This window comes from Phyllobates terribilis, unplaced genomic scaffold (genome assembly GCF_046119375.1).
Source record: "Phyllobates terribilis strain yellow unplaced genomic scaffold, ASM4611937v1 Scaffold_12__6_contigs__length_324123572, whole genome shotgun sequence".
NCBI classification, from domain to species: domain Eukaryota; kingdom Metazoa; phylum Chordata; class Amphibia; order Anura; family Dendrobatidae; genus Phyllobates; species Phyllobates terribilis.
This window is the reverse complement of record NW_027362772.1, coordinates 299023576-299046240: the sequence shown is the minus strand read 5'-3', so window position 1 is coordinate 299046240 and position 22665 is coordinate 299023576. Positions and strand designations below refer to the sequence as shown.

Below are 22665 nucleotides of genomic sequence, written 5' to 3'. Positions count from 1 at the left end.
CTGCCAGCAGAGCGGGAGGAGGACGCCGGGCTCGGAGCAGAGAGGTGAGGGGAACAGCGTCCCTGCCTAGCAGAGGGCAGGGACGCCGACGCTACAAAAAAACATAGGTTTTCCCACTTTTTTTCATATTTTTTTATGCTGTTTACTGAAGGGGTTAATTAGTGAAACAGTTTTATAGATCAGGTCACGGTGATAACAAATGTGTACTTTTTTGTTTATTTTTGTTGTTAAATAAATAAATGTTTTTATTGAATTAATAATTTTTCTTTTTTCTTTTGTTCTTTATTTTGTGATTTTTTAAAATATTTTTAGAATTTTTAATAACTTTTTTTTAACTTTTTTACAACTTTTCCTGCCCTGATCGCTGACCTCATACTCTGCAATGCTCTTGCATTACAGGGCATCAGATCAGCGTCTCGCAGGCATGGAGGAGAAGTGATAGCTCTTCCTCTGAGCAGGAGTTTACAGACCACCATACCTGGGTGACCCTTCGGCCATCTTTCGACCCAGGGTCACCATGGAGACCATCGGCACAGCTTCCTCTCTGCTCCCATCTGCACAACGCGTCGCAATCGCGTTGTGCAGATGGGAGCAGAGCGGGAGCTCCCTCCGTCTGCGATGCCCATTGATGTCGCTGTCACTATTGACAGCGGCATCTGAGGGGTTAAATGCTCGCATTTGGTTCTAGCACCGATCATGAGCATTGCTGCAGGGTGTCAGCTCTTATATAGAGCTGACACAAGCATTTGATCGCGGCAGCACTCAGCGCGATCATCACGCAGTATCTGTGCAGTGGATTGCAGGAACGCAGCTCCCGCAGCACCATACATATATAATACATGTCGGGAAGGGGTTAAAGGCAGTCTATCAGCACATAATAGCTCAAACCAAGCACAGCACCTTGTAGCAGACATAGCCCATACAAAAATTGATTGTACGTTTAGCGTCTAAATCCATGGCTGAGTTTGCCAAAAATTGTTCTCTATTCAAATATGTTAATGAGATGTTCGTGCTTGTTGGGTGTGAGCAAGTAGTTCAGTGATTAAAAGAAACAAGCAGATCATTCTCTAGGCATTTTCTGCTCTGAAGATGCCTCATACTTACAATACAAGTCAATAGCAAGGTTCAAGAGACACCCAGAAAATGTTGGGCATCTCTTTAAGCATTTTGCCATCGTTTTTGTTTAAAAAATTGCTAGCGGTTTCTTTATTGTTGGATGAAGTTAAAAAAAATCTTATCATGAAAAAGCCAGTAAAAAGACACCCCCAAAAATGCTGTAAAAAGGACTCAAAATGATCAAACAACACTAAAAAAAGACACTTAAGTAAAAAAAACACCCTGGTGTCCTGAAGCGTCTTCCTTTGAAAAATGTTACCACTTTATCTGGCTGAAAAAAACATTGTTTGCACATACTCTAACACCGACTTGTTTATAGAAAGATCATACAGTTTCCACGTGAATGTATAATCCCTTGACTCTATATGTTAAGATGAGGACTCATCACCTGATAATTCTTACTCACAAGCTTTGCAAATTATATAAAGAGCTCAAGAGCCAATGTAGAGAGAAACAACTCATCTGTGACACAAGATTACACAATGGATTCCTGTAACTACAAGATCTACCATGAAGATGTCTTCGATTCCAGACAACATCTAGAAGATTATTGTTCAAATAAACCTGACATGGTTTTTGGAGACGATTCCATAATATTTCCCCTTGAAAATCTTACAAAAACGTTCACAGAGGGTACGTATTTTATTAACCTTACTATATTTAATTAGTTATAAACATTGTTAAATAATGCAACATTTGTAAAAATTGCTTTTTTTAATAGTTTGGGTGAAAAGAAAGAGCACTCACCCTACCGAGAGATCATAATGAAACTCTGGTCATTGAATATGATGAAAGTGTAGGGTCTCTGTGATTAGTAATGGAATTGGTTTCCCCTCTGTAAATTCAAGATCCCTGGAAAACATATTAAGGATGAAAAAATGTAAAATTACAATAGTAGGTGCAATTATTTACAAATCTAATGTAAGGATACACAGACACAGAATGTTTCACAAAATCCACATCTACATTGGCAGCAGAACTTGCATGAGGAGCAGATTCACAATAATCTTGAAGTGTACATGCAGCTTTACAGCCAGATTATGCCACAGATTACCGCCAAAAAAATTCAATGTGCAGCTACAAATGAAAACTTGTTTCTGGGAAGAAGGGGCAACACAAAGGTCTTAGTGAACAACTTGACCCATTTTAATAAATAGGTTATAGTATGGGCACAATTCACATGCAAGTTGTTTATTCTTTGGTCGGAAGTCTCCAAAGCCTTTAAGACTTTTGTAGACCTTTTAAGACCAGTAATAAAGTACAAAAATGCCTAAATGCTATTAGATCCTAAATTAAAAAATGTAGAAGCCAAATGGCAATTTTAGTTTTTTTTGTTTAAAATGCACAAATATTTAAGATATATCAAAGTGTTTATGCCGAAAAACTTTACACCAAGGTGGGCAGAGCATGGGCAGGGCGGTGTGTGGCAATGTCAACCCGTATAATTCTCAACTATTCGTTCCCAACTGGAGTAAGTAAGTACATTCATCACAAGATGATATGTCAAGAGAAAGATTACTTTACATCATAGAATCATACCAGACTTCATGAAGACAAACTGCACAAAAAAAATATTATTGAATGCAGGCAGGGTCCAGAAGTGTAATTTATTTATTTTTCTTACCTATCAGGAAGTGTTAAGATGGAAGCTTTAACTCAGGAAATGAGGGAACTGAACCAACTGAACCCTTAAAGTAAATGTCAAACCTGAATCATTGCTTAATATGCCCCCAGGCTTCAGACTATTAAAAATCAAAATTGAGCTGCTCCCGTGTAACTCGAACTAAGGCCAAGGTGGCATAATTGAAATTTCTTAAAAATCTTTCTCGTTCTTTTCGAGAAAGACTAAAGACTCATCGGATGAAGTGAAACATCAGCTGGACAATCTGATGAGCCTCTCCTGTTTGAAAGATTTAGATATCCATCTGTATTGACATCAGAACTGCAAAGATTATGCCGGCGGGAATCACAGAAGGAAGATGAGGATGAAGAACTGCAATTATTGAAGCCTTGAATTTAAGCCAAATGAGGCAGAGGGTGAAGCTCCCCAAGAGAAATGGGAGCCTTGAACACTCCTAATATTCATGACATTTTAGGGAACCATGAAAAATTAAAAAAGGCACCCTGCTGTAAGTAATTTGTGCTCATAGGGTGTTATGAATAGCGTTGAGCCACCCCCGTAGTGTTCGAGTTCGGTTCGGTTCGTTGAACACCCGTATGTTCGCCGAACTGTTCGTCGAACACCTTCGAACAACGTTAAAACCAATGGCAGGCAAACAAAAACACATAGAAACACATAGAAAACACCTTCAAAGGTGTCCAAAAGCTGACAAACTGCTCAGAAGACACAACTAACACATGGAAAAGTGACAAGTACATATAGTCATGCGAAAAGAAAAGAGGTGGAGGAGTAAAAGGAGAGGGACAATCAGTGAATATGAATAACGGTACCAGAGCGCCAATAACAGGGCAAAAATATTAAAAGGACTGATTTATTAATATACACACAACGCGTTTCGGTGGACACAGCCACCTTCATCAGACACCTGATGAAGGTGGCTGTGTCCACCGAAACGCGTTGTGTGTATATTAATAAATCAGTCCTTTTAATATTTTTGCCCTGTTATTGGCGCTCTGGTACCGCTATTCATATTCACTGATTGTCCCTTTCCCCCTGTTGGGGTGCGGTAGAGCTGCCTTTAATTTATTGTTCTTTCACCTGTGGGAGGAATTTAATTAGAATCACTACCCAGGTTTTCGGTTTTCCAAGCTGCACTGCCCTAACCCCTCCGGAGCGCTGCCGGGGGGGTTGGTGAAGCTGGGCGTCCATCTTGGCGTTACATGCAACTAACCTGACCACGTGATCCACCACCGAGAGATCAGGATCTGTGAACGCCGCTGGAATTAGATGACAGCCACCAACAGAGCGGAGCTTGTGGAGCTTTACACTGGGGTTGTGCAGAGGTGCACAACTTCATAAGGTTAGCAGCCATCCTCACACCCCTCTAACAATTGCAATACTGAGTCACCCATTGCGCCTTGTTCTCTCCTCTCTTTACATAAAAGGAGAGGGAGACACAGATATAGGCATGTCATGCCCTTCTAAAACCAAAAAAGTGCGAAGCTGACATGGCCAGTCCGTTCCTGCCCGTGCGACCAGAGCTGCGGTGGACCCTGACAGCCAGCCCCCCTCTCCCAATACTGGTGCCTGTCCGCTGGTGGGTCGAGCGAGCCCCCCTGTGGTGGAGGCAGCTCTAAGCTTTTTAATTTAAATTGTCTCTCTAATTTGAATGAATACACTTTAAATCCTTTTACAAGGATCTATTGGAGGGCAAGTCTCACGCCAGCAGCCGCGTAATTCCAGCTCCAGTAGCGTCCACTAAAGCTGTTGCAGTTAAAAAGCTTTTATAAGGATCTAGCTCGGCGGTCCACCGCAAGGCGTCCTACCGCCAGTCCCAGCCCTTATGCCTTGGGGTGCCTCCTGATGCTCTTCACTGAGTATCCCGGGGTCCCGAAGCATTTCCTTTGAAAAAATTAAGTGTCCAAACTACAGGTGGTGTAGCTTGCTTAACAGCTGGGATAATCCGCTGACTAGCAGACACTGCTACTAGGCACAAAGTATTTCCTGGGCTAGATGCAGTTAAAAATTTGTAATTAGATACTCTCGTTGGATGCTGAGAAAGCATTCCATAGAGTCTCCTGGCACGCCATATATTATTCTCTTAAAAAGCTTGGGGTAGGGGTCTAGGGGACCCTTTTATAGCCAAAATCACGGCCCTGTATCGCAATACGTCACCTAGGCTGAAGATAAATGGAACTGTAGAACCCCAAGGGCTCGGTTGCTACAGAGGTATTGCACCTCACCCAGAGGTGTGATATCTCACTCTCAGGTAAGGATGGAGTGTGGATCAGGACCCCGACAACTGCATGCATTACACCACATTGCCGTGGGGCAGGGCGACCAATATGCCCCTGAGATTGGCACGACAATCCCTGTCCCTGGCTGGAGTGGGGGGAGGGAACACCGAGGAAGGGGAACCCTGTAGTGCAGGAGCAGGGAGGAAGCAGTTCCTGGGTGCATTGAGAACGGAGTATAAAAGGTGGGCACCATCTTAGTTCAGTGCAGAGAAGTCTGAGCAGAAGTGACAGGGAGCAGGGGCTCTGCATGAGCTCTGCTCCGGAGGCGGGCCTAGTAACAGAGGCCCAGGCCTGGAAGAGGGAGAAGGAAGGAAGAGGAGCGGAGAAGGCTCCAGGAATGAGGAACAAAGGGATCCCAGGGGTGCGGACGGGCGAGTCGCCACCGCACGCCCGAATCCACCTGCGTGGAGGGGTCAGGCCAAAGGGGGAGACCGGTCCCCGAAACTAGTGGAGGCGGGAAACGACCCTCATCTAGAAACCGGAGGCTGTGACATTTTATGTGGCACAGCCCCTCGCTACACCTGCTAGGAAGGCACCACATAGGGTCAGGGAAACTGACGCCAAGTTTACCAAGAGGAGGCCTGAGACAGCCGGACAGAAGCGTTGGTAAGAAAGGCCAGACAAAGGACACACAAAGGGGGTCCTGTGAAGTTCTCCAAAGTTATCTGGGAGTTGTCTGAGCCCCTCACCTGGTGAGCACAGTACGACGTTGGCAGCCGTTACCTGCAGAAGTGGTCTGGATAATAAGAACTGTGAGTAAAGGCCCTGGACTGCATCACTGACTCCGTGTCGTTACTGCTGCTGCCCTGCACCATCACCCCCATTCTCCGCATACACTGACCTGAGGCTATACTCCTCCCGTGAGGAGTTATACTACGCTGTGCTGCACCCACAACACCAGCCTCAGCGATCTGCCCTGCAGCGGCGGTTCACTCTGACCGCAATCCACGGGTGGAGTTCGGACATTTAAACATCAAAACCACATAAATAGTTTCGCCACTGGTTTGACCGCCCTGAGCCACGGAACCGGGTCGCAGGCACGGAACCGGGTCACCGCCACGGAGATTACAACCACCAGCATCCACCAAAAAGGTTCCAGGCTCCAGGTGTCCCAAGGCCCAGGGGGCGCGTCAGAACATTTTCATCACCTTTCATAATCACCAATGGGACAAGGCAGGGATGTCCTCTGTCCCCTCTCTTATACATCCCAGTGATGGAGCACCTGCTATCATCAATTCGCCATAACCCCAATATTAGGTGGACTGAGGTGGGAGGCACCGAGTACAAGTGCTCTGCATTTGCTGATGATGTCCTAGTATATATCACTCAATCACATATATCCATCCCTGCTGTTATGGCTGAAATAGATCAATTTGTTACATGGTCAAATTTTAAAATCAATGCAGCGAAGTCTGAGACCCTCGATGTCTCCCTCCCCAAATCCATACAGGATTCCATCCAGTCCAACTTTCCCTTTGCCTGGCCCTCACAGGGTATCAAATACTTAGGAATTCCTATTCATAGAGACCTCTCCCGTCTATGTTATCTTAATTTTGGGCCCTTTATTGAACAACTCCATACAGACCACGGTTGGCAAGTTAGAACTGTAAGATTCACTACGTGAACCACTGGTGTTTTGTGGAAAAGCACATGTACACTGTGTTCCAAATTATTATGCAAAAAGTGTTTAGGAGTGATAAGGGAAGAATTTGTTTGTTTGTCAGTTAAACTCATTGATGGTGATGTGTGTCAGGGCTCTTTATATCACTGTAAGCAATTGCAGACACCTGTGCTAATTAGTTTGGCAGGTGTGTCCAATGAAAGGCAAGACTACTTAAGAAGGCTGTCCCACATTATTAAGCAGCCTACATTTTCTGCCAAAATGGGAAAGAAAAAGGATGTGTCGGCTGTTGAGAAGCAACAAATTGTGGAGTGTTTAGGTCAAGTCATGACTACAATCAACATTGCCAAGACACTTCATCCTGATCATCGCACAATCAAGAAGTATGTAGCTGATTCACAGTACACACGTATGCGTGCTGATAAGGGAAAATTGAGGACTCTTTCCTCTAGGCAATTACGTCAGGTTAAAAGAGCAGCGGCAAAAAAGCCTTGTCATAGCAGCAGACAAGTTTTTGAAGCTGCTGGTGCCTGCAACATCCCCCGAACAACAAGATGCAGAGTCCTTCAGAGGTTTGCAGCTGTGCGTAAGCCACCCTGTCGACCTCCTCTATCTACTGCACACAAGCAGAAACGGCTCCAGTGGGCCAAACAATACATGAAGACTGACTTCAAAACTGTTTTGTTCAACGATGAGTGCCGTGCAACGCTCGATGGTTCAGATGGATGGAGTGGAGGATGGCAGGTTGATGGACACCCCACGCAAACACGGCTACAGCGCCAACAAGGAGGAGGTGGAGTAATGTTTTGGGCTGGAATCATGGGGAGAGAGATTGTCGACCCCTTTAGGATCCCTGAAGGAGTAAAGATGAACTACATAATGTATGTGGCGTTTCTCAAACAGCACTTCCTGCCATGGTTCAAGAAGAAGAACCGTGTATTCCGCAGCAATATCATTTTCATGCATGATAATGCCCCGTCTCATGCTGCACATAACACATCTGCATCTCTGGCTGATATGGGCATAAAAGGGGACAAACTTATGGTGTGACTCCCATGTTCCCCTGACCTCAACCCCATTCAGAACCTCTGGAGCATCATCAAAAGCAGTGTCTATGATGGCGGGAGGCAGTTCACATCTAAGCAACAGCTCTGGTAGGGTATTCTGTCCTCATGCAAAACAATTGAAGCAGAAACCATCCAAAATCTGACAAATTCAATGGATGAGAGAATTCAGAAGCTCCTTTCGAACAAGGGGTGCTATGTGCAAATGTAACATCACCTAGAATAAAGTTTTGAGCTGAAAACTGTTTGATTTCAGTTTCTAATAACCTGCTAATGCTTATAATTTAAAAAATGACCATTTTTTTGTTCTTTATTAAAATGAAAAGGTTGATCGAAGAGTGTGGGGGATCTAAGAGTGTGGCAACCCAGTAGTCAGGATTACTTTGAATTCTGACAATTTGAGGGTCATGTTGCAGACAGTGCAGAAAGAAGGCACTCATGTGTCTTGCACATCCAGGAGCACCAAGTCCCTGTTGGTGGTGAGGTAGCAATCATGCTTCCTTCCTCTGTCCTCTCCCCCCAACCTCGCACAACAGAAATGTGATCAAGGTCTCCCTCATCTGATGAGTCTTCCATCAGTTCGTCCTCCACTTTTTCCTGGGCTCCTGCACCTTCCTCACTAGTTTGGCTGCTACGATGTGCCCTGGTAAAACCATCTCCCCCACCGTCACATGCCTGCCGCCTTGGTGCTGCCGACCATCTGGACCTTGCAGATGTTAGCCCTTCCGCATACAACTCCTCCTCCTCTACTTCCTCCACCTCCTCTTGTGCCACCACCTGACTCCGAATTCTGTTTAATATGTGCTCCAGCATGTAAATCACTGGAATAGTCATGCTGATAATGGCATCGTCAGCACTAAACATCTTTGTCGCTATTTCAAAACTGTGCAGAAGGGTGCATAGGTCCCTGATCTGAGACCACTCTGAGATCTCTGAGACCACTCTGAGACCATCTCTGAGACCACTCTGAGATCTCGTTGGCCCAGGCTATACGTCAGAACGTATTGCACCAGGGCTTGTCGGTGCTGCCACAGTCGCTGCAACATGTGCAGAGTTGAATTCCACCGTGTTGGCACATCGCATTTCAGCCGGTGAACTGGCAGGCCCAACGACTTCTGTAGAGATGTAAGTCGCTGAGCTGCGGGATGCGAATGACGGAAGTGAGCACACAGCGACCGTGCCCTCTGCAGAAGGTCATCTAGTCCGGGATAGTGGGTAAAAATTGCTGGACAACCAGGTTCAACACGTGAGCCCTACAAGGCATGTGTGTGACATTGCCCCGGCGAAGGGCCGCACCTAGGTTTGCAGCATTTGTCGCACACAGCCTTCCCTGGTTTCAGGTCCAGTGGAGACATCCATTCATGAAATTGGTTCTGTCACACACAGAGTTTCTCAAAGAAGCGGTGATGTTGTGTGCGACATGCTGGTGTAGCGCAGGCACACCTTTCTTTGAGAAGTAGTGCCGACTGGGAATCTGGTACTGGGGCACTGCGACGGACATAAGGTCTCGAAAATCCTCTGTGTCCACCAGGCGGAAAGGCAGCATTTCTGTAGCCAAGAGCTTGCAGATGGTGAAATTCAACCTCTTAGCTTTCTCATGGCTAGGAGGAAATGGTCTTTTACTTGTCCACATCTGAGGGAAAATGGGCTGGCTGTTGTGCTTAGATGGGGTTGATAAGGGTGTCCCCGGCAAACTGCCGGTCTGTGAGGAAGATGCAGGCGGACATGTTAGGTTGCCTTGATCCAAAGGTGGTGCTATCGATTTCGGACAGCGCTCAACACCAGCTGATGTTACCACCTCCAAAGAAAATGATGACCTGCCAATCAGGCTGGCTGTTGCAGGGAAAAGAGGTGGCAGGTCTGTGTCCCAAAACAGGTGTAACTGCTGTCACCCCAGTCACAGAGGATGAAGAGGCCGTGGATGCACAAGATGTGGCAGACGGGGGTTGGCCCGGTCAGCTAGGCCGCATTGTAGCACAGTGAGCTTCCCACTGCAACTTATGCTTCATGTCCATGTGCCGGTTCATGCATGAAGTACTCAAACTATGTATTTTTTGGCCTCTACTTAGCTTTTGCTGACAAATGTTACACATAACACGAGTTGGGTCATCTTTATCGATCTGAAAAAATGCCCAGGCTATGCAAGGCTTAGCACCCATGTGACCTGAAGAGCCACCACGACTTGTGGTCAGAGGCAGAGTTGTGTTTGAGGATGCAGTTGTTGACTTGCTTCCAGTACTACGTCTCTGTCCAGGAAGGCGCAACCTGACCTCGTTGTCACTAGCATCCTCCTCCTCCTCCTCTGCTGACCTCATCTCTTGGCTGACTGTGGGTTGACAGTAATTGGGATCTCCAACCTCATCATCATCACCCTGTGTGTTATCACACCCGTCGTCCTCAGAGCCAACCTGTTCCTGCCCTGACAAAAAACTAAAGTTGTCGCTCCAATCAAGTATTTGAGTCTCATCATCGTCTTCCTCATTGTCTCCACCAACAGGAGTTACAGTTTGGGAACGAGGGTCTACACTAAGGTCAGAACCTTCTGCGTCTGGTCCTGGATCCGACTCATAAAGATTCTGGGCATCAGTGCAGATCATTTCCTCGTCTGGATTCACAGAAGCTCTGGAGCCGACCTCTGATTCCCAGGCTATAGTATGAGTACACAGCTCTGCAGACTCAACCATCTGTTCTACCCCATACTCAGACGGGCATCTGGAGACTTGGGAGCTGTGAGGAAGCAAGTGCGATTGGGGTGAAACCTCTGAGGACTGGAGTATTTGTGATGTTGAAGTTGAGGTGGAGGAGAGCCCACTTAAAGGAGCACTTGATATCCGTTGAAGCACCTGCTGTTTTTGTGCCTCATCTGGAATTTGTAGTGATTGGCGTGTCCGTAAGAAAGGGATCTTATCACATTGTCCGCTAAAAAAAGTAGACATTTTAGTTTGGCTGGAAGATAGTCTTTCTTCTGCAGATGTTACTGTTGCTTTAACACCTACCCCACGGACAAAACCTTTTTTCCCCTTCCCAACACGCCTATTCCCCTTTCCACCAGCAGCAGGCCTTTTTCCACTCATTTTGGTGGTTAACTAATTCACAACTCTGGAGTTGTTTGCACAAAAAAACAATGGATGGGAAACGAGCAGAGGTGAGTGGCCAAACTGTGGTATTAGGCCAAAGGTATTGGCTGGGTTAGATGCAGATAAAAATTATATTGAATTTGCAACCTGATGGAGGTTAGTATAGATGGACTAATAAAACAAGTCCCACACACTGCTAGAAGCCTAAATATTTTTTCAGAGCTAGATGCAGAAAAAAATTATATTGAATTTGCAACCTGATGGAGGATAGTATAGATGGACTAATAGAACAATTCCCACACACTGCTACAAGCCAAAATATTTTTTAAGAGCTAGATGCAGAAAAAAATTATATTGAATTTGCAACCTGATGGAGGTCAGTATAGATGGACTAATAGAACAAGTCCCACACACTGCTAGAAGCTAAAATATTTTTTCAGAGCTAGATGCAGAAAAAAATTATATTGAATTTGCAACCTGATGGAGGTCAGTATAGATGGACTAATATAACAAGTCCCACACACTGCTACAAGCTGAAATATTTTTTCAGAGCTAGATGCAGAAAAAAATTATAATGAATTTGCAACCTGATGGAGGTCAGTATAGATGGACTAATAGAACAAGTCCCACACACTGCTAGAAGCTAAAATATATTTTCAGAGCTAGATGCAGAAAAAAATTATATTGAATTTGCAACCTGATGGAGGTCAGTATAGCTGGACTAATAGAACAAGTCCCACACACTGCTACAAGCTGTAATATTTTTTCAGAGCTAGATGCAGAAAAAAATTATATTGAATTTGCAACCTGATGGAGATTAGTATAGATGGACTAATAGAACAAGTCCCACACACTGCTAGAAGACTAAATATTTTTTCAGAGCTAGATGCAGAAAAAAATTATATTGAATTTGCAACCTGATGGAGGTTAGTATAGATGGACTAATAGAACAAGTCCCACACACTGCTACAAGCCGAAATATTTTTTCAGAGCTAGATGCAGATTAAATTTATATTGAATTTGCAACCTGATGGAGGTCAGTATAGATGGACTAATAGAACAAATCCCACACACTGCTACAAGCTGTAATATTTTTTCAGAGCTAGATGCAGAAAAAAGTTATATTGAATTTGCAACCTGATGGAGATTAGTATAGATGGACTAATAGAACAATTCCCCCACACTGCTAGAAGCCTAAATATTTTTTCTGAGCTAGATGCAGAAAAAAATTATATTGAATTTGCAACCTGATGGAGGTCAGTATAGATGGACTAATAGAACAAGTCCCACACACTCCTAGAAGCTAAAATATTTTTTCAGAGCTAGATGCAGAAAAAAATTATATTGAATTTGCAACCTGATGGAGGTCAGTATAGATGGAATAATAGAACAAGTCCCAAACACTGATACAAGCTGAAATATTTTTTCAAAGCTACATGCAGAAAAAAATTATATTGAATTTGCAACCTGATGGAGGTTAGTATGGATGGACTAACAAAACAAGTCCCACACACTGCTAGAAGCCTAAATATTTTTTCAGAGCTCGATGCAGAAAAAAATTATATTGAATTTGCAACCTGATGGAGGTCAGTATAGATGGACTAATAGAACAAGTCCCACACACTGCTACAAGCTGAAATATTTTTTCAGAGCTAGATGCAGAAAAAAATTATATTGAATTTGCAATCTGATGGAGGTCAGTATAGATGGACTAATAGAACAAGTCCCACACACTGCTACAAGCTGAAATATTTTTTCAGAGCTAGATGCAGAAAAAAATTATATTGAATTTGCAACCTGATGGAGGTTAGTATAGATGGACTAATAGAACAATTCCCACACATTGCTAGAAGCTGAAATAATTTTTCAGAGCTAGATGCAGAAAAAAATTATATTGAATTTGCAACCTGATGGAGGTCAGTATAGATGGACTAATAGAACAAGTCCCACACACTGCTACAAGCTGTAATATTTTTTCAGAGCTAGATGCAGAAAAAAATTATATTGAATTTGCAATCTGATGGAGGTCAGTATAGATGGACTAATAGAACAAGTCCCACACACTGCTACAAGCTGAAATATTTTTTCAGAGCTAGATGCAAAAAAAAATTATATCGAATTTGCAACCTGATGGAGGTCAGTATAGATGGACTAATAGAACAAGTCCCACACACTGCTAGAAGCTGAAATATTTTTTCAAAGCTACATGCAGAAAAAAATTATATGGAATTTGCAACCTGATGGAGGTCAGTATAGATGGACTAATAGAACAAGTCCCACACACTGCTACAAGCTGTAATAGTTTTTCAGAGCTAGATGCAGAAAAAAATTATATTGAATTTGCAATCTGATGGAGGTCAGTATAGATGGACTAATAGAACAAGTCCCACACACTGCTACAAGCTGAAATATTTTTTCAGAGCTAGATGCAGAAAAAAATTATATTGAATTTGCAACCTGATGGAGGTCAGTATAGATGGACTAATAGAACAAGTCCCACACACTGCTAGAAACTGAAATATTTTTTCAAAGCTACATGCAGAAAAAAATTATATTGAATTTGCAACCTGATGGAGGTCAGTATAGATGGACTAATAGAACAAGTCCCACACACTGCTACAAGCTGTAATATTTTTTCAGAGCTAGATGCAGAAAAAAATTATATTTAATTTGCAACCTGATGGAGGTTAGTATAGACGGACTAATAGAACAAGCCCCACACACTGCTAGAAGCCCAAATATTTTTTCAGAGCTCGATGCAGAAAAAAATTATATTGAATTTGCAACCTGGTGGAGGTTAGTATAGATGGACTAATAGAATGATGCTATGCCCAAAAGTTTTTACTTCACTAGGTGCAGTAAAAAAATTGGTATTCTATACACAGGTGGTGTAGCTTGCAACAGAGATAGGCTACTCCACTGACTAACACACTCTGCAATAGGCCAAAAAGGATTTGCTTTGCTAGATTTAGCCAAATGCTGTGAAAAAAACTTGCACAGCACTGGCACAGACCTGCCTGGCAAAAACTGATAGGAACTGATGTAACCTAGCCCTGAAAAGGACTTCAATTACAATTAATCTTTACTCCCAACCTATTCAAGAGCACAGACCTGCCTGATAAAAGTTGTATGAAATGATGTAACCTAGTCCTTAAAAGGACTGCAACCACAACTCTTCCCTACTCCCAAGCTATCTGTAGATTTGTGCGAATATTGGCTTGAAATTAACAAGTATAGTACACGCAGCAACAGCGGTGCCGTCTAACAAGCAGCTGCAGCAGTAAGAAAATGGTGGCGACAGGGAAAATGGCTGGGTCTTATAGGACAAGGACATGTGACAAACAGTGCCAATGACACATGCCCTTGCTTGTGTGAAAAAAAGCACTTCGCTCCGTGTGTGCGCTTCTGATAGGCTGACAGATTGCACCTCCCCACTGTAAATGCGGGAAAGAGAAAAATAAATGGAGATCTTCATTATTCCTGCAGAGATCCATCCCCTACCCCTCCCCCCGCCCCGCTGTACACTCAAACTGCGTATTAACATTAATTTTCAGCATTACTGAGAAAAAATCCAGTTATGATTTTGGTGCACGAACAGTTATCAAACATAACCTCGAACAGCCAAATTTTTTTCAAATCGTTCGTGTTCACCGAACTGCTCGAACACCGCCCAAAACAGCTCGAATTTGAGATTGGCGAACAGTTCGAGTCGAACAACGCTCATCTCTAGTTATGAATATGATATTAAACTAAACCACTGAGGGAGGTCTAAAAGTTTATAAGTTATTCACTGTTACTTCTGGGAGGATGTATGGACTTTCCAAAAAGGAATCTGCAGATGTCTATCCCAGAGTAGTCTACATTACCAACACTTAAGTCTGTGTAGGCTATAGACTAGAGATGAGCGGTGTTCGACTAGAACTGTTCGCCAATCTCAAATTCGAGCTGTTTTGGGCGGTGTTCGAGTTGTTCGACGAACCCGAACGATTTGCAAAAAATTCGGCTGTTCGAGGTTATGTTCGATAACTGTTCGTGCACCAAAAGCGTGTCCTGCATGTCTGGTGCTATTTAGAGCACCAATCATGCAGGGATTGTCTGCCACTCACTGTAATGCCATAGCCATGGTGGTTGTGGCATTACAGTGATTGCTCAAATCGATGGGAACTGTGCTCACAGTGAAACACGAAAAGCCGGCAATTCAGCAGCGGCATACACCGGTACCCGACAATTTAGAACCGAAAGAATAGAGCTTCACACATAGATTAGATAGATATAAACATGTCAGCCACATATATACGAAGTACAGTGAAAGTGCTGCTTACTGTACTTGTCATTTAGCGTAAAGGATTTATCAAAAAAAATAATAGTGTTTTCATGCACCGTCTCTTTAAAAAAGCCGGCCGGCAATTCAGCAGCGGTACCCGACAATTTAGAATAGAAGGAATAGAGAATCACACATAGATTAGATAGATAGAAACATGTCAGTCACATATATATGAAGTACAGTGACAGTGTTGCTTACTGTACTTGTCATTTAGTGTAAAGGATTTATTAAAAAAAATAATAGTGTTTTCATGCACCGTCTCTTTAAAAAAGCCGGCCGGCAATTCAGCATCTGTACCCGACAATTTAGAACAGAAAGAATAGAGCTTCACACATAGATTAGATAGATAGAAACATGTCAGTCACATATATATGAAGTACAGTGATAGTGTTGGTTACTGTACTTGTCATTTAGTATTAAAATAAAGGATTTATTATTAAAAAAATTGGCGTGGGGTTCCCCTTAATTTTAGGCTCTAGCGGAGGTTAAGCAGACAGCTGGGGCAGATGTTTGAAGCCTGGGAAGGGGGTAATACCCACGGAGCTTCCCAGGCTACTAATATCAGCCCCCAGCTGATTACATAGCCTTTACTAGCTATTAAAATGGGGGACCCCCCCAAAAAAATGACGTGGGGTCCCCCCTAATTTAATAGCTAGCAAAGGCTAGGCAGACAGCTGGGGGCTGATATTAATAGCCCAGGAAGGGAGCCATGAATATTGGCCCCCTCCCAGGCTAGAAACACCAGCCGTCAACCGCCCCAGAAATGGCGCATTCATAGGATGCGCCAATTCTGGCACTTAGCCTCGCTCTTCCACGCTGCCCTGGTGCGGTGGCAGGGGGTAATAGGGCTGGGGTTGATGTCAGCTTATAATGCCAGCTGACATCAAGCCCAGGTTAGTAATGGAGAGGCGTCTATAAGACACCCCCATTACTAACCCCATAGTCAAAGTTAAAAAAAACACAAACACCCAGAATAAAGTCCTTTAATTGAAATAAAGACACAATTCTTTATTGTTCTAAATTAAACCATACTTACCATCACGCCCATTCCAGCTGAAGCCAACGATCTCCTGCAATAAAAGAAAAATAATAAAGCAACCTCATCCTTACCTTTCCATGGTTCCCACGACAGCTTCAGCTCTGCTACATCGAGATGACAGGCTGGACCGCAGCAGAACGCTGCCATCCAGCCTGTCATCCCGCAGACACTGAGAAGAGCAGGCTTGCTTGCGCTCCACATTGTCTCTCTGTGACGGCATAAAGATGAGCCGAGGTCATGTCCAATGAACTCGGCTCACCTCATGCACGTCACTTACAGCGTGGGAGAATTCTCACGCTGAAGCGCTGAGTGCAGGAGAATTTTCCCACGCTGTCAGTGAGGTGCATGAGGTGAGCTGAGTTCATTGGACATGAGCTCACCTCATGCACGTCACTGACAGCGTGGGAGAATTCTCCTGCACTCAGCACTTCAGCGTGAGAATTTTCCCACGCTGTCAGTGACGTGCATGAGGTGAGCCGAGTTCATTGGACATGACCTCGGCTCATCTGGATGCCGTCACAGCGAGACACTGAGGAGCGCAAGCATGCCTGCTCTTCTCAGTGTCTGCGGCATGGCAAGCTGGATGGCAGCGTTCTGCTGCGGTCCAGCCTGTCATCTCGATGTAGCAGAGCTGAAGCTGTCGTGGGAACCATGGAAAGGTAAGGATGAGTTTGCTTTATTATTTTTCTTTTATTGCAGGAGATAGTTGGCTTCAGCTGGAATGGGCGTGATGGTAAGTATAGTTTAATTTAGAACAATAAAGAATTGTGTGTTTATTTCAATTAAAGGACTTTATTCTGGGTGTTGTGTTTTTTTTAAATACTTTACTAGAAATTCATGGCGGTCATGTCTAATACTGGCGTGACCCCATGAATTTTGGGCTTGGGGCCAGCTGATAATACCAAGCTGGCCTTAACCCCTCTATTACCCAGTGAGCCACCGCACCAGGGCCCTGGATGAGTTGGGTACAGCGCCAGAAGATGGCGCTTCTATGAACGCACCATTTTCCGGGGTGGCTGCGGACTGCAATTTGCAGCGGGGGGGGGGGCCCAGAAAGCTTGGGCCTCCCTGCGCTGCAGATTCCAGCCCCCAGCTGCCTAGTTGTACCTGGCTGGACACAAAAATAGGGCGAAGCCCCACGTATTTTTTTTTTAATTATTTCATGAAATTCATGAAATAATTAAGAAAAAAAGGCCTTCCCTATATTGTTGTGTCCGGCCAGGTACAAATAGTCAGCTGGTGGTTGGGGGCAGCCCGTTCCTGCCTGCTGTACCTGGCTGGACACAAATATAGTGCGAAGCCCCACTTCAATTTTTTTTAATTATTTCAGGAAATTCATGAAATAATTAAAAAAAAATTGACGTGGGGCTTCGCACTATATTTGTGTCCAGTGAGGTGCAGCAGGCAGGAACGGGCTGCCCCCAACCACCAGCTGACTATTTGTACCTGGCCGGACACAACAATATAGGGAAGGCCTTTTTTTCTTAATTATTTCATGAAATAATTTAAAGAAAATTGACGTGGGGCTTCGCCCTGTTTTTGTGTCCAGCCAGGTACAACTATGCAGCTGGGGGCTGGAATCCGCAGCGCAGGGAGGCCCAAGCTTTCTGGGCCACCCCCGCTGCAAATTGCAGTCCGCAGCCACCCCGGAAAATGGCGCGTTCATAGAAGCGCCATCTTCTGGCGCTGTACCCAACTCATCCAGGGCCCTGATGCGGTGGCTCACTGGGTAATAAATGGGTTAGGGCCAGCTTGGCATTATCAGCTGGCCCTAAGCCCAAAATTCATGGGGTCACGCCAATATTAGACATGACCACCATGAATTTCTAGTAAAGTATTTAAAAAAAACACAACACCCAGAATAAAGTCCTTTAATTGAAATAAACACACAATTCTTTATTGTTCTAAATTAAACCATACTTACCGTCACGCCCATTCCAGCTGAAGCCAACGATCTCCTGAAATAAAAGAAAAATAATAAAGCAACATCATCCTTACCTTTCCATGGTTCCCATGACAGCTTCAGCTCTGCTACATCGAGATGACAGGCTGGACCGCAGCAGAACGCCGCCATCCAGCCTGTCATCCCGCAGACACTGAGAAGCGCAGGCATGCTTGCGCTCCACAGTGTCTCTCTGTGAGGGCATCCAGATGAGCCGAGTTAATGTCCAATGAACTCGGCTCACCTCATGCACGTCACTGACAGCGTGAAAAAAAACACCATATACTCAACTCCCAGACTGGTGCCATTAGAGCAGTGTCAGCACGGGGTCTCCCATGACATTTGTTATGCCACGTGAGGTCTGCATTCAATCATTATTGGGCTGCTCTTGTTGAATTTATCCAACATTTGTCCAAAGGAAGTGACAGCGCAGCAACCCAATACTGGCCACTGATGGGCTGCAGGTGTTTTATTTTACAAGGGGGATACTTCATTTAAAAATGGGGTGTTCAGATAGTGGATAGTCTGTTTAGGAGATGCATAGTGGAAGTAGTGAATATACTGTAGATAATGATGAATTATCACTTTTTTCTCTTGTATGCATATAACAATATTCAGACATTTTTTCTGTAGGTCACATTCAAGGAAACATTTTGATTGATCTCAGTGTTAGTTCCACAATTCATCACCTCTATGCAGTCTGTGAATTTTTCAAACACATCATCGTGCTGAAGGCCAATGACAGATGCATCATGGAGCTGAAAAGATGGGTGGATGAACGTACAGGAGCATTTGAGTGGGACCATTGTGCGAAACATCATGCAGACATAGAAGGAAAAAGGTGAAATATGCTGTACTGGTACTGTACAAACAACATGAAAACATGTTAAATATTAGATAACTTAAACCAACCATATTTTAAAATGTTATTCTATTGCAAATGAAATTTCAGCTGTCGGTAAAAGATCTCCTTTTATCCACTCAGATCAAAAGTCTAAATCATTGGGTTCTTCTGAAAGGGCACAAAAAGGCCATGATCACATCACATTTGGGTCAGAGGTATAATCGGGAGAATCCCAAAAGTACAGCTCTGCATTTACTTCCATGTATGCCTCTGATTATCCTTATAGTGACATACTGTATATTACTCATTAATCACAATTTAAAAAAACAGTATATCAATTGTAGGGATTCATGCTCTCACGTAGGCATTAGACTTCACAGAGGCACTGGATTCTTGTGTCCAGACAATATGAGGTTTATTGAACTCCATAAACTTGCACAGCTCTTTAAATGTGAACAGTCTTTTCCTGGCACATACGTAATAACAAAAATCACAGTCCTTTTCCAATGAAAGCAAAGCGTTTCACTCAGACTCTGTCCCAGCTGACTTTCCTACATATCCTCCCCCTCTGTCCAAAGCCGAGGACTGGGCACCATCTGTGCAGTTTCCACTCTTTCGCATGCAATTAACAAAGTTTCGATGAAAAAGAGTATTACATTGTTTTGGCTCCTATTGAGTGAATTTAATTTTATGGTTACTTTTAGTATATATATACTACTGGAGCCCATAGGGCATGCATCGCACATAGTCACACAAACATAGTATGAATATAGCTTTCAAAACTAAAACGCAAGACATCAATCTTGGTTACATTTAAGCCTTTCTCAAAAATTTAAAACCAATAGTCCAGTTCTGACCATTGGACCCTAAAGCTTTTCTATTCAAAATTTGCTATGATACAATCACATTCTTCATGTTTCCATTTTTTTCAGTGATCAGTTTCAGGACAAAGATGGAAAAGTGAGAACAGCCCTTCGACATGTTGTGAAATGTGACTTCGAGAAAGAAAATATTGTAGAGCCAATAGATCTCCCACCAGCAGATTGTATAATGATTAGTTGGCTCTTTGAATTCATTAGCAAAAATCATGATGAACTCAATAATTATCTTAGGAAGGTCTCAAAATTGCTGAAACCTGGAGGACACCTCATAATTTTTGGGCTTTTAGATGCAACATATATTATAATTGGTAAAGACAAGTTCCATATTCTCAAATATGATGAGGATTTTGCCAGGAAAGCTCTAGTTGCAGAAGGTTTTGTTATTGATAACTGTACGGTTAAGAAGAGAACGAATGTGAGTGACCTCATGGACTACAAGGGTATACTATTCATTGCCGCTCACAAAGAGAAGTAGAAACTGATAAATTAGGTCTTAATGCCAAGAGATTCTATGTGAAGCTTTAAGGTTAAATAATCATAAAATACCTACACAAACCTATAAATGTATAAAAATATAACTGCTTAGCCTTTAGTATAAGAGGTGCTGTGTAGGATGTATACCAGGAGACATATAATTAATATGATTAAAACACCAATTCACTGTGGGATTCAGACAGGCATCGATGATTTACTGTTCCAAAGATGTCACAGAGGTGCAAAATACAGATGAACATCCATGAGGGGCGTGGAAGCCTAATATTCTAAGTGCATACAACGTGTGTATAAGGTAACAGTCAAAAGATTATGTGTAATGCAATATTCTGGCTAACAGAACTGTCAAGCATGTGCAATCAAGGTCAAGACTAGACTGTTTTGTTTTTGTTTCTTTGGGGGGTAAATATTCTTTTTACTGGGGTACCTTAATTTCCCTCAGGAGTATTGCAAGGCTTAAAAGTCTCCTCACATTGGCATGCCAGGCTTGGTATGTCACACTCCACAAGGATAATGAAAAATGAAACAGGAAAATATATTGAACACATAAAGAAAGAGAGGTGCAAAAAGCAATGGAAAGTCATGACACCAGCTGAAATCTATCAGTAATTGAGAAAGCATTCCTTCCACTAAGTGAAAAATAATATTAGCTGGTTCAACTAATGGCCTATAAAAAGGTGTCTCATTACCAGGGTGCCACACAAGAAACATCTCATGATGAGTGTGAAGACCCGGGGTCTTCCATGGGCGTAACGCTACTCAGACAACACAGGGTGAGGGTAAAACAGCGTGGCAATATTTTATTGAACCACAAAGTGGACAATAAACACACAAGGGCAGTCCCAGCAAATACCCTAGATCTTACAGCATTACACAGCCTCACCCATCCTTCTCCTCCTGCCTGGGATAGAACAGCTGCGACTTTGGAGACTTCCAGGGCCGACTACCTCACCCAGTGGCCCCCGCTTCTGGCGGGCCCCACAAAGAGAAGGTAGCGGCAAGCTTAGGAATCTAGCAGTCCATCAAGGTACAATGCCAAAAGACCCAAAGGTCACACCCTGGCATCTCCGAGAGTTTCCATGGGGCCAGGTGACCGGTGGGTCCCTCTTGGCAACTCCAAATGTCTCCATGGGTTCTAGGTGACCGGTGGGTCCCTCCTAGCAACCCCAAAACAACATATCCATGGGGCCAGGTGACTTCTTCATCCTCTCCTGGTCTCCCCAAAATGTATCTATGTCTCTCTGATGGTTAATTGAGAAGATACGAATCTTTCCCATCAGGGATGATACCCTTAGACTAGAATCAAATAGAATTCAATTCTGTGTCCCTTTGGGTAATGCCATGCAATCCATCTACTGTCCTGAAGGATGTCTCTCGTTCTCCTTCTAAAGTCTTTCTGATGTTCCTTGATTCTCTGTCCCAAGTCTCTCTGCTACAGAAACACATGTTCTTTCTGCTTCTCTAGACTCAAGTCTGACTGCTATACACTTAATCTCATGTGGTTATTAATTTCAAACCCATCGGATAACAGAGACTCTAGTTTAAATTAAAAATTAATATTTTTATTCATTATTCATATTAAAAAACAAAAAAACAGGAAAATAGAGAAATGACAGGGGACATCCACGAAAGAGAGATGCAATATATAGCTAGGTCATATCACATTCAGCATGATTATATAGCAAAAAACTAAACCACCTTGTTCACATGATGTATATTTAGACCAGTACTATAGACATATGTAAACAGATTTGACAAAGTGGAAATGCAAAGTGCAAATTGTGCAATACTCAATCGATCAATGTAATAATGAAATAAAATAGAGTATGGGGAATCAGACATTTGAATCAATGATCATAAAGTGCTAAGTGCATATATTTAGAAAGAAAATGCCTACAGTGCCCCATTCCATTAATTAGACCGAAAACAACTGTTTACAAATATGCCAAGTGCCATGGGATAGTAAATATGCCTATTGAAATTTGCTACAAAACTGACCATATTAACAGCATTTACCTCTCAGAACCCCTACGCCGTTTCGCTGTTAAGCTTCTTCAGGGGGTATGTCTTTCCACTGAGGAGCTTGGGTATATATAAAGCCATCTAGCCAATTCCACTGATTGATGTATGAGAAATAGTGTTGAGCGAGCACTAAAATGCTCGGGTGCTTGAAGCTCGGGCCGAGCTCACCGTCATACTCGGGTGCTCGACCCGAGCAACGAGCCCAATGTTAGTCTAGGGAGACCCGAGCATTTTTGCGGCCGCACCCCCGGCTGTCTGTAGAAAGCCTAAAAAGTGCCCAAAACGATTGTAACAGTGCTCAAATGACATGGGGACAGCATGGGGA

The 22665-nt window shown here is 43.4% G+C and overlaps 1 protein-coding gene across 1 annotated transcript; it reads left to right on the top strand.

The window, feature by feature from the left end:
• The first annotated feature begins 1535 nt into the window (after positions 1–1535).
• LOC141172742 (indolethylamine N-methyltransferase-like) lies at positions 1536–22442 on the top strand. The gene is made up of 3 exons (XM_073657214.1): positions 1536–1749; positions 18735–18942; positions 19878–22442. Exons 1-3 carry the CDS (start codon positions 1599–1601, stop codon positions 20299–20301), a joined length of 783 nt encoding a protein of 260 aa, XP_073513315.1. The 5' UTR covers positions 1536–1598; the 3' UTR covers positions 20302–22442.
• Positions 22443–22665: the final 223 nt, after the last annotated feature.

What these genes read in the sequence shown, in the direction of transcription:
- LOC141172742 (XM_073657214.1), top strand. Translation starts at nt 1,599, where the DNA reads ATGGATTCCTGTAACTACAAGATCTACCATGAAGATGTCTTCGATTCC. An exon ending in TACAAAAACGTTCACAGAGG is followed by an intron (nt 1,750 to 18,734) that starts GTACGTATTTTA and finishes TTTTTTCTGTAG; the next exon opens with GTCACATTCAAGGAAACATT. An exon ending in GCAGACATAGAAGGAAAAAG is followed by an intron (nt 18,943 to 19,877) that starts GTGAAATATGCT and finishes CATTTTTTTCAG; the next exon opens with TGATCAGTTTCAGGACAAAG.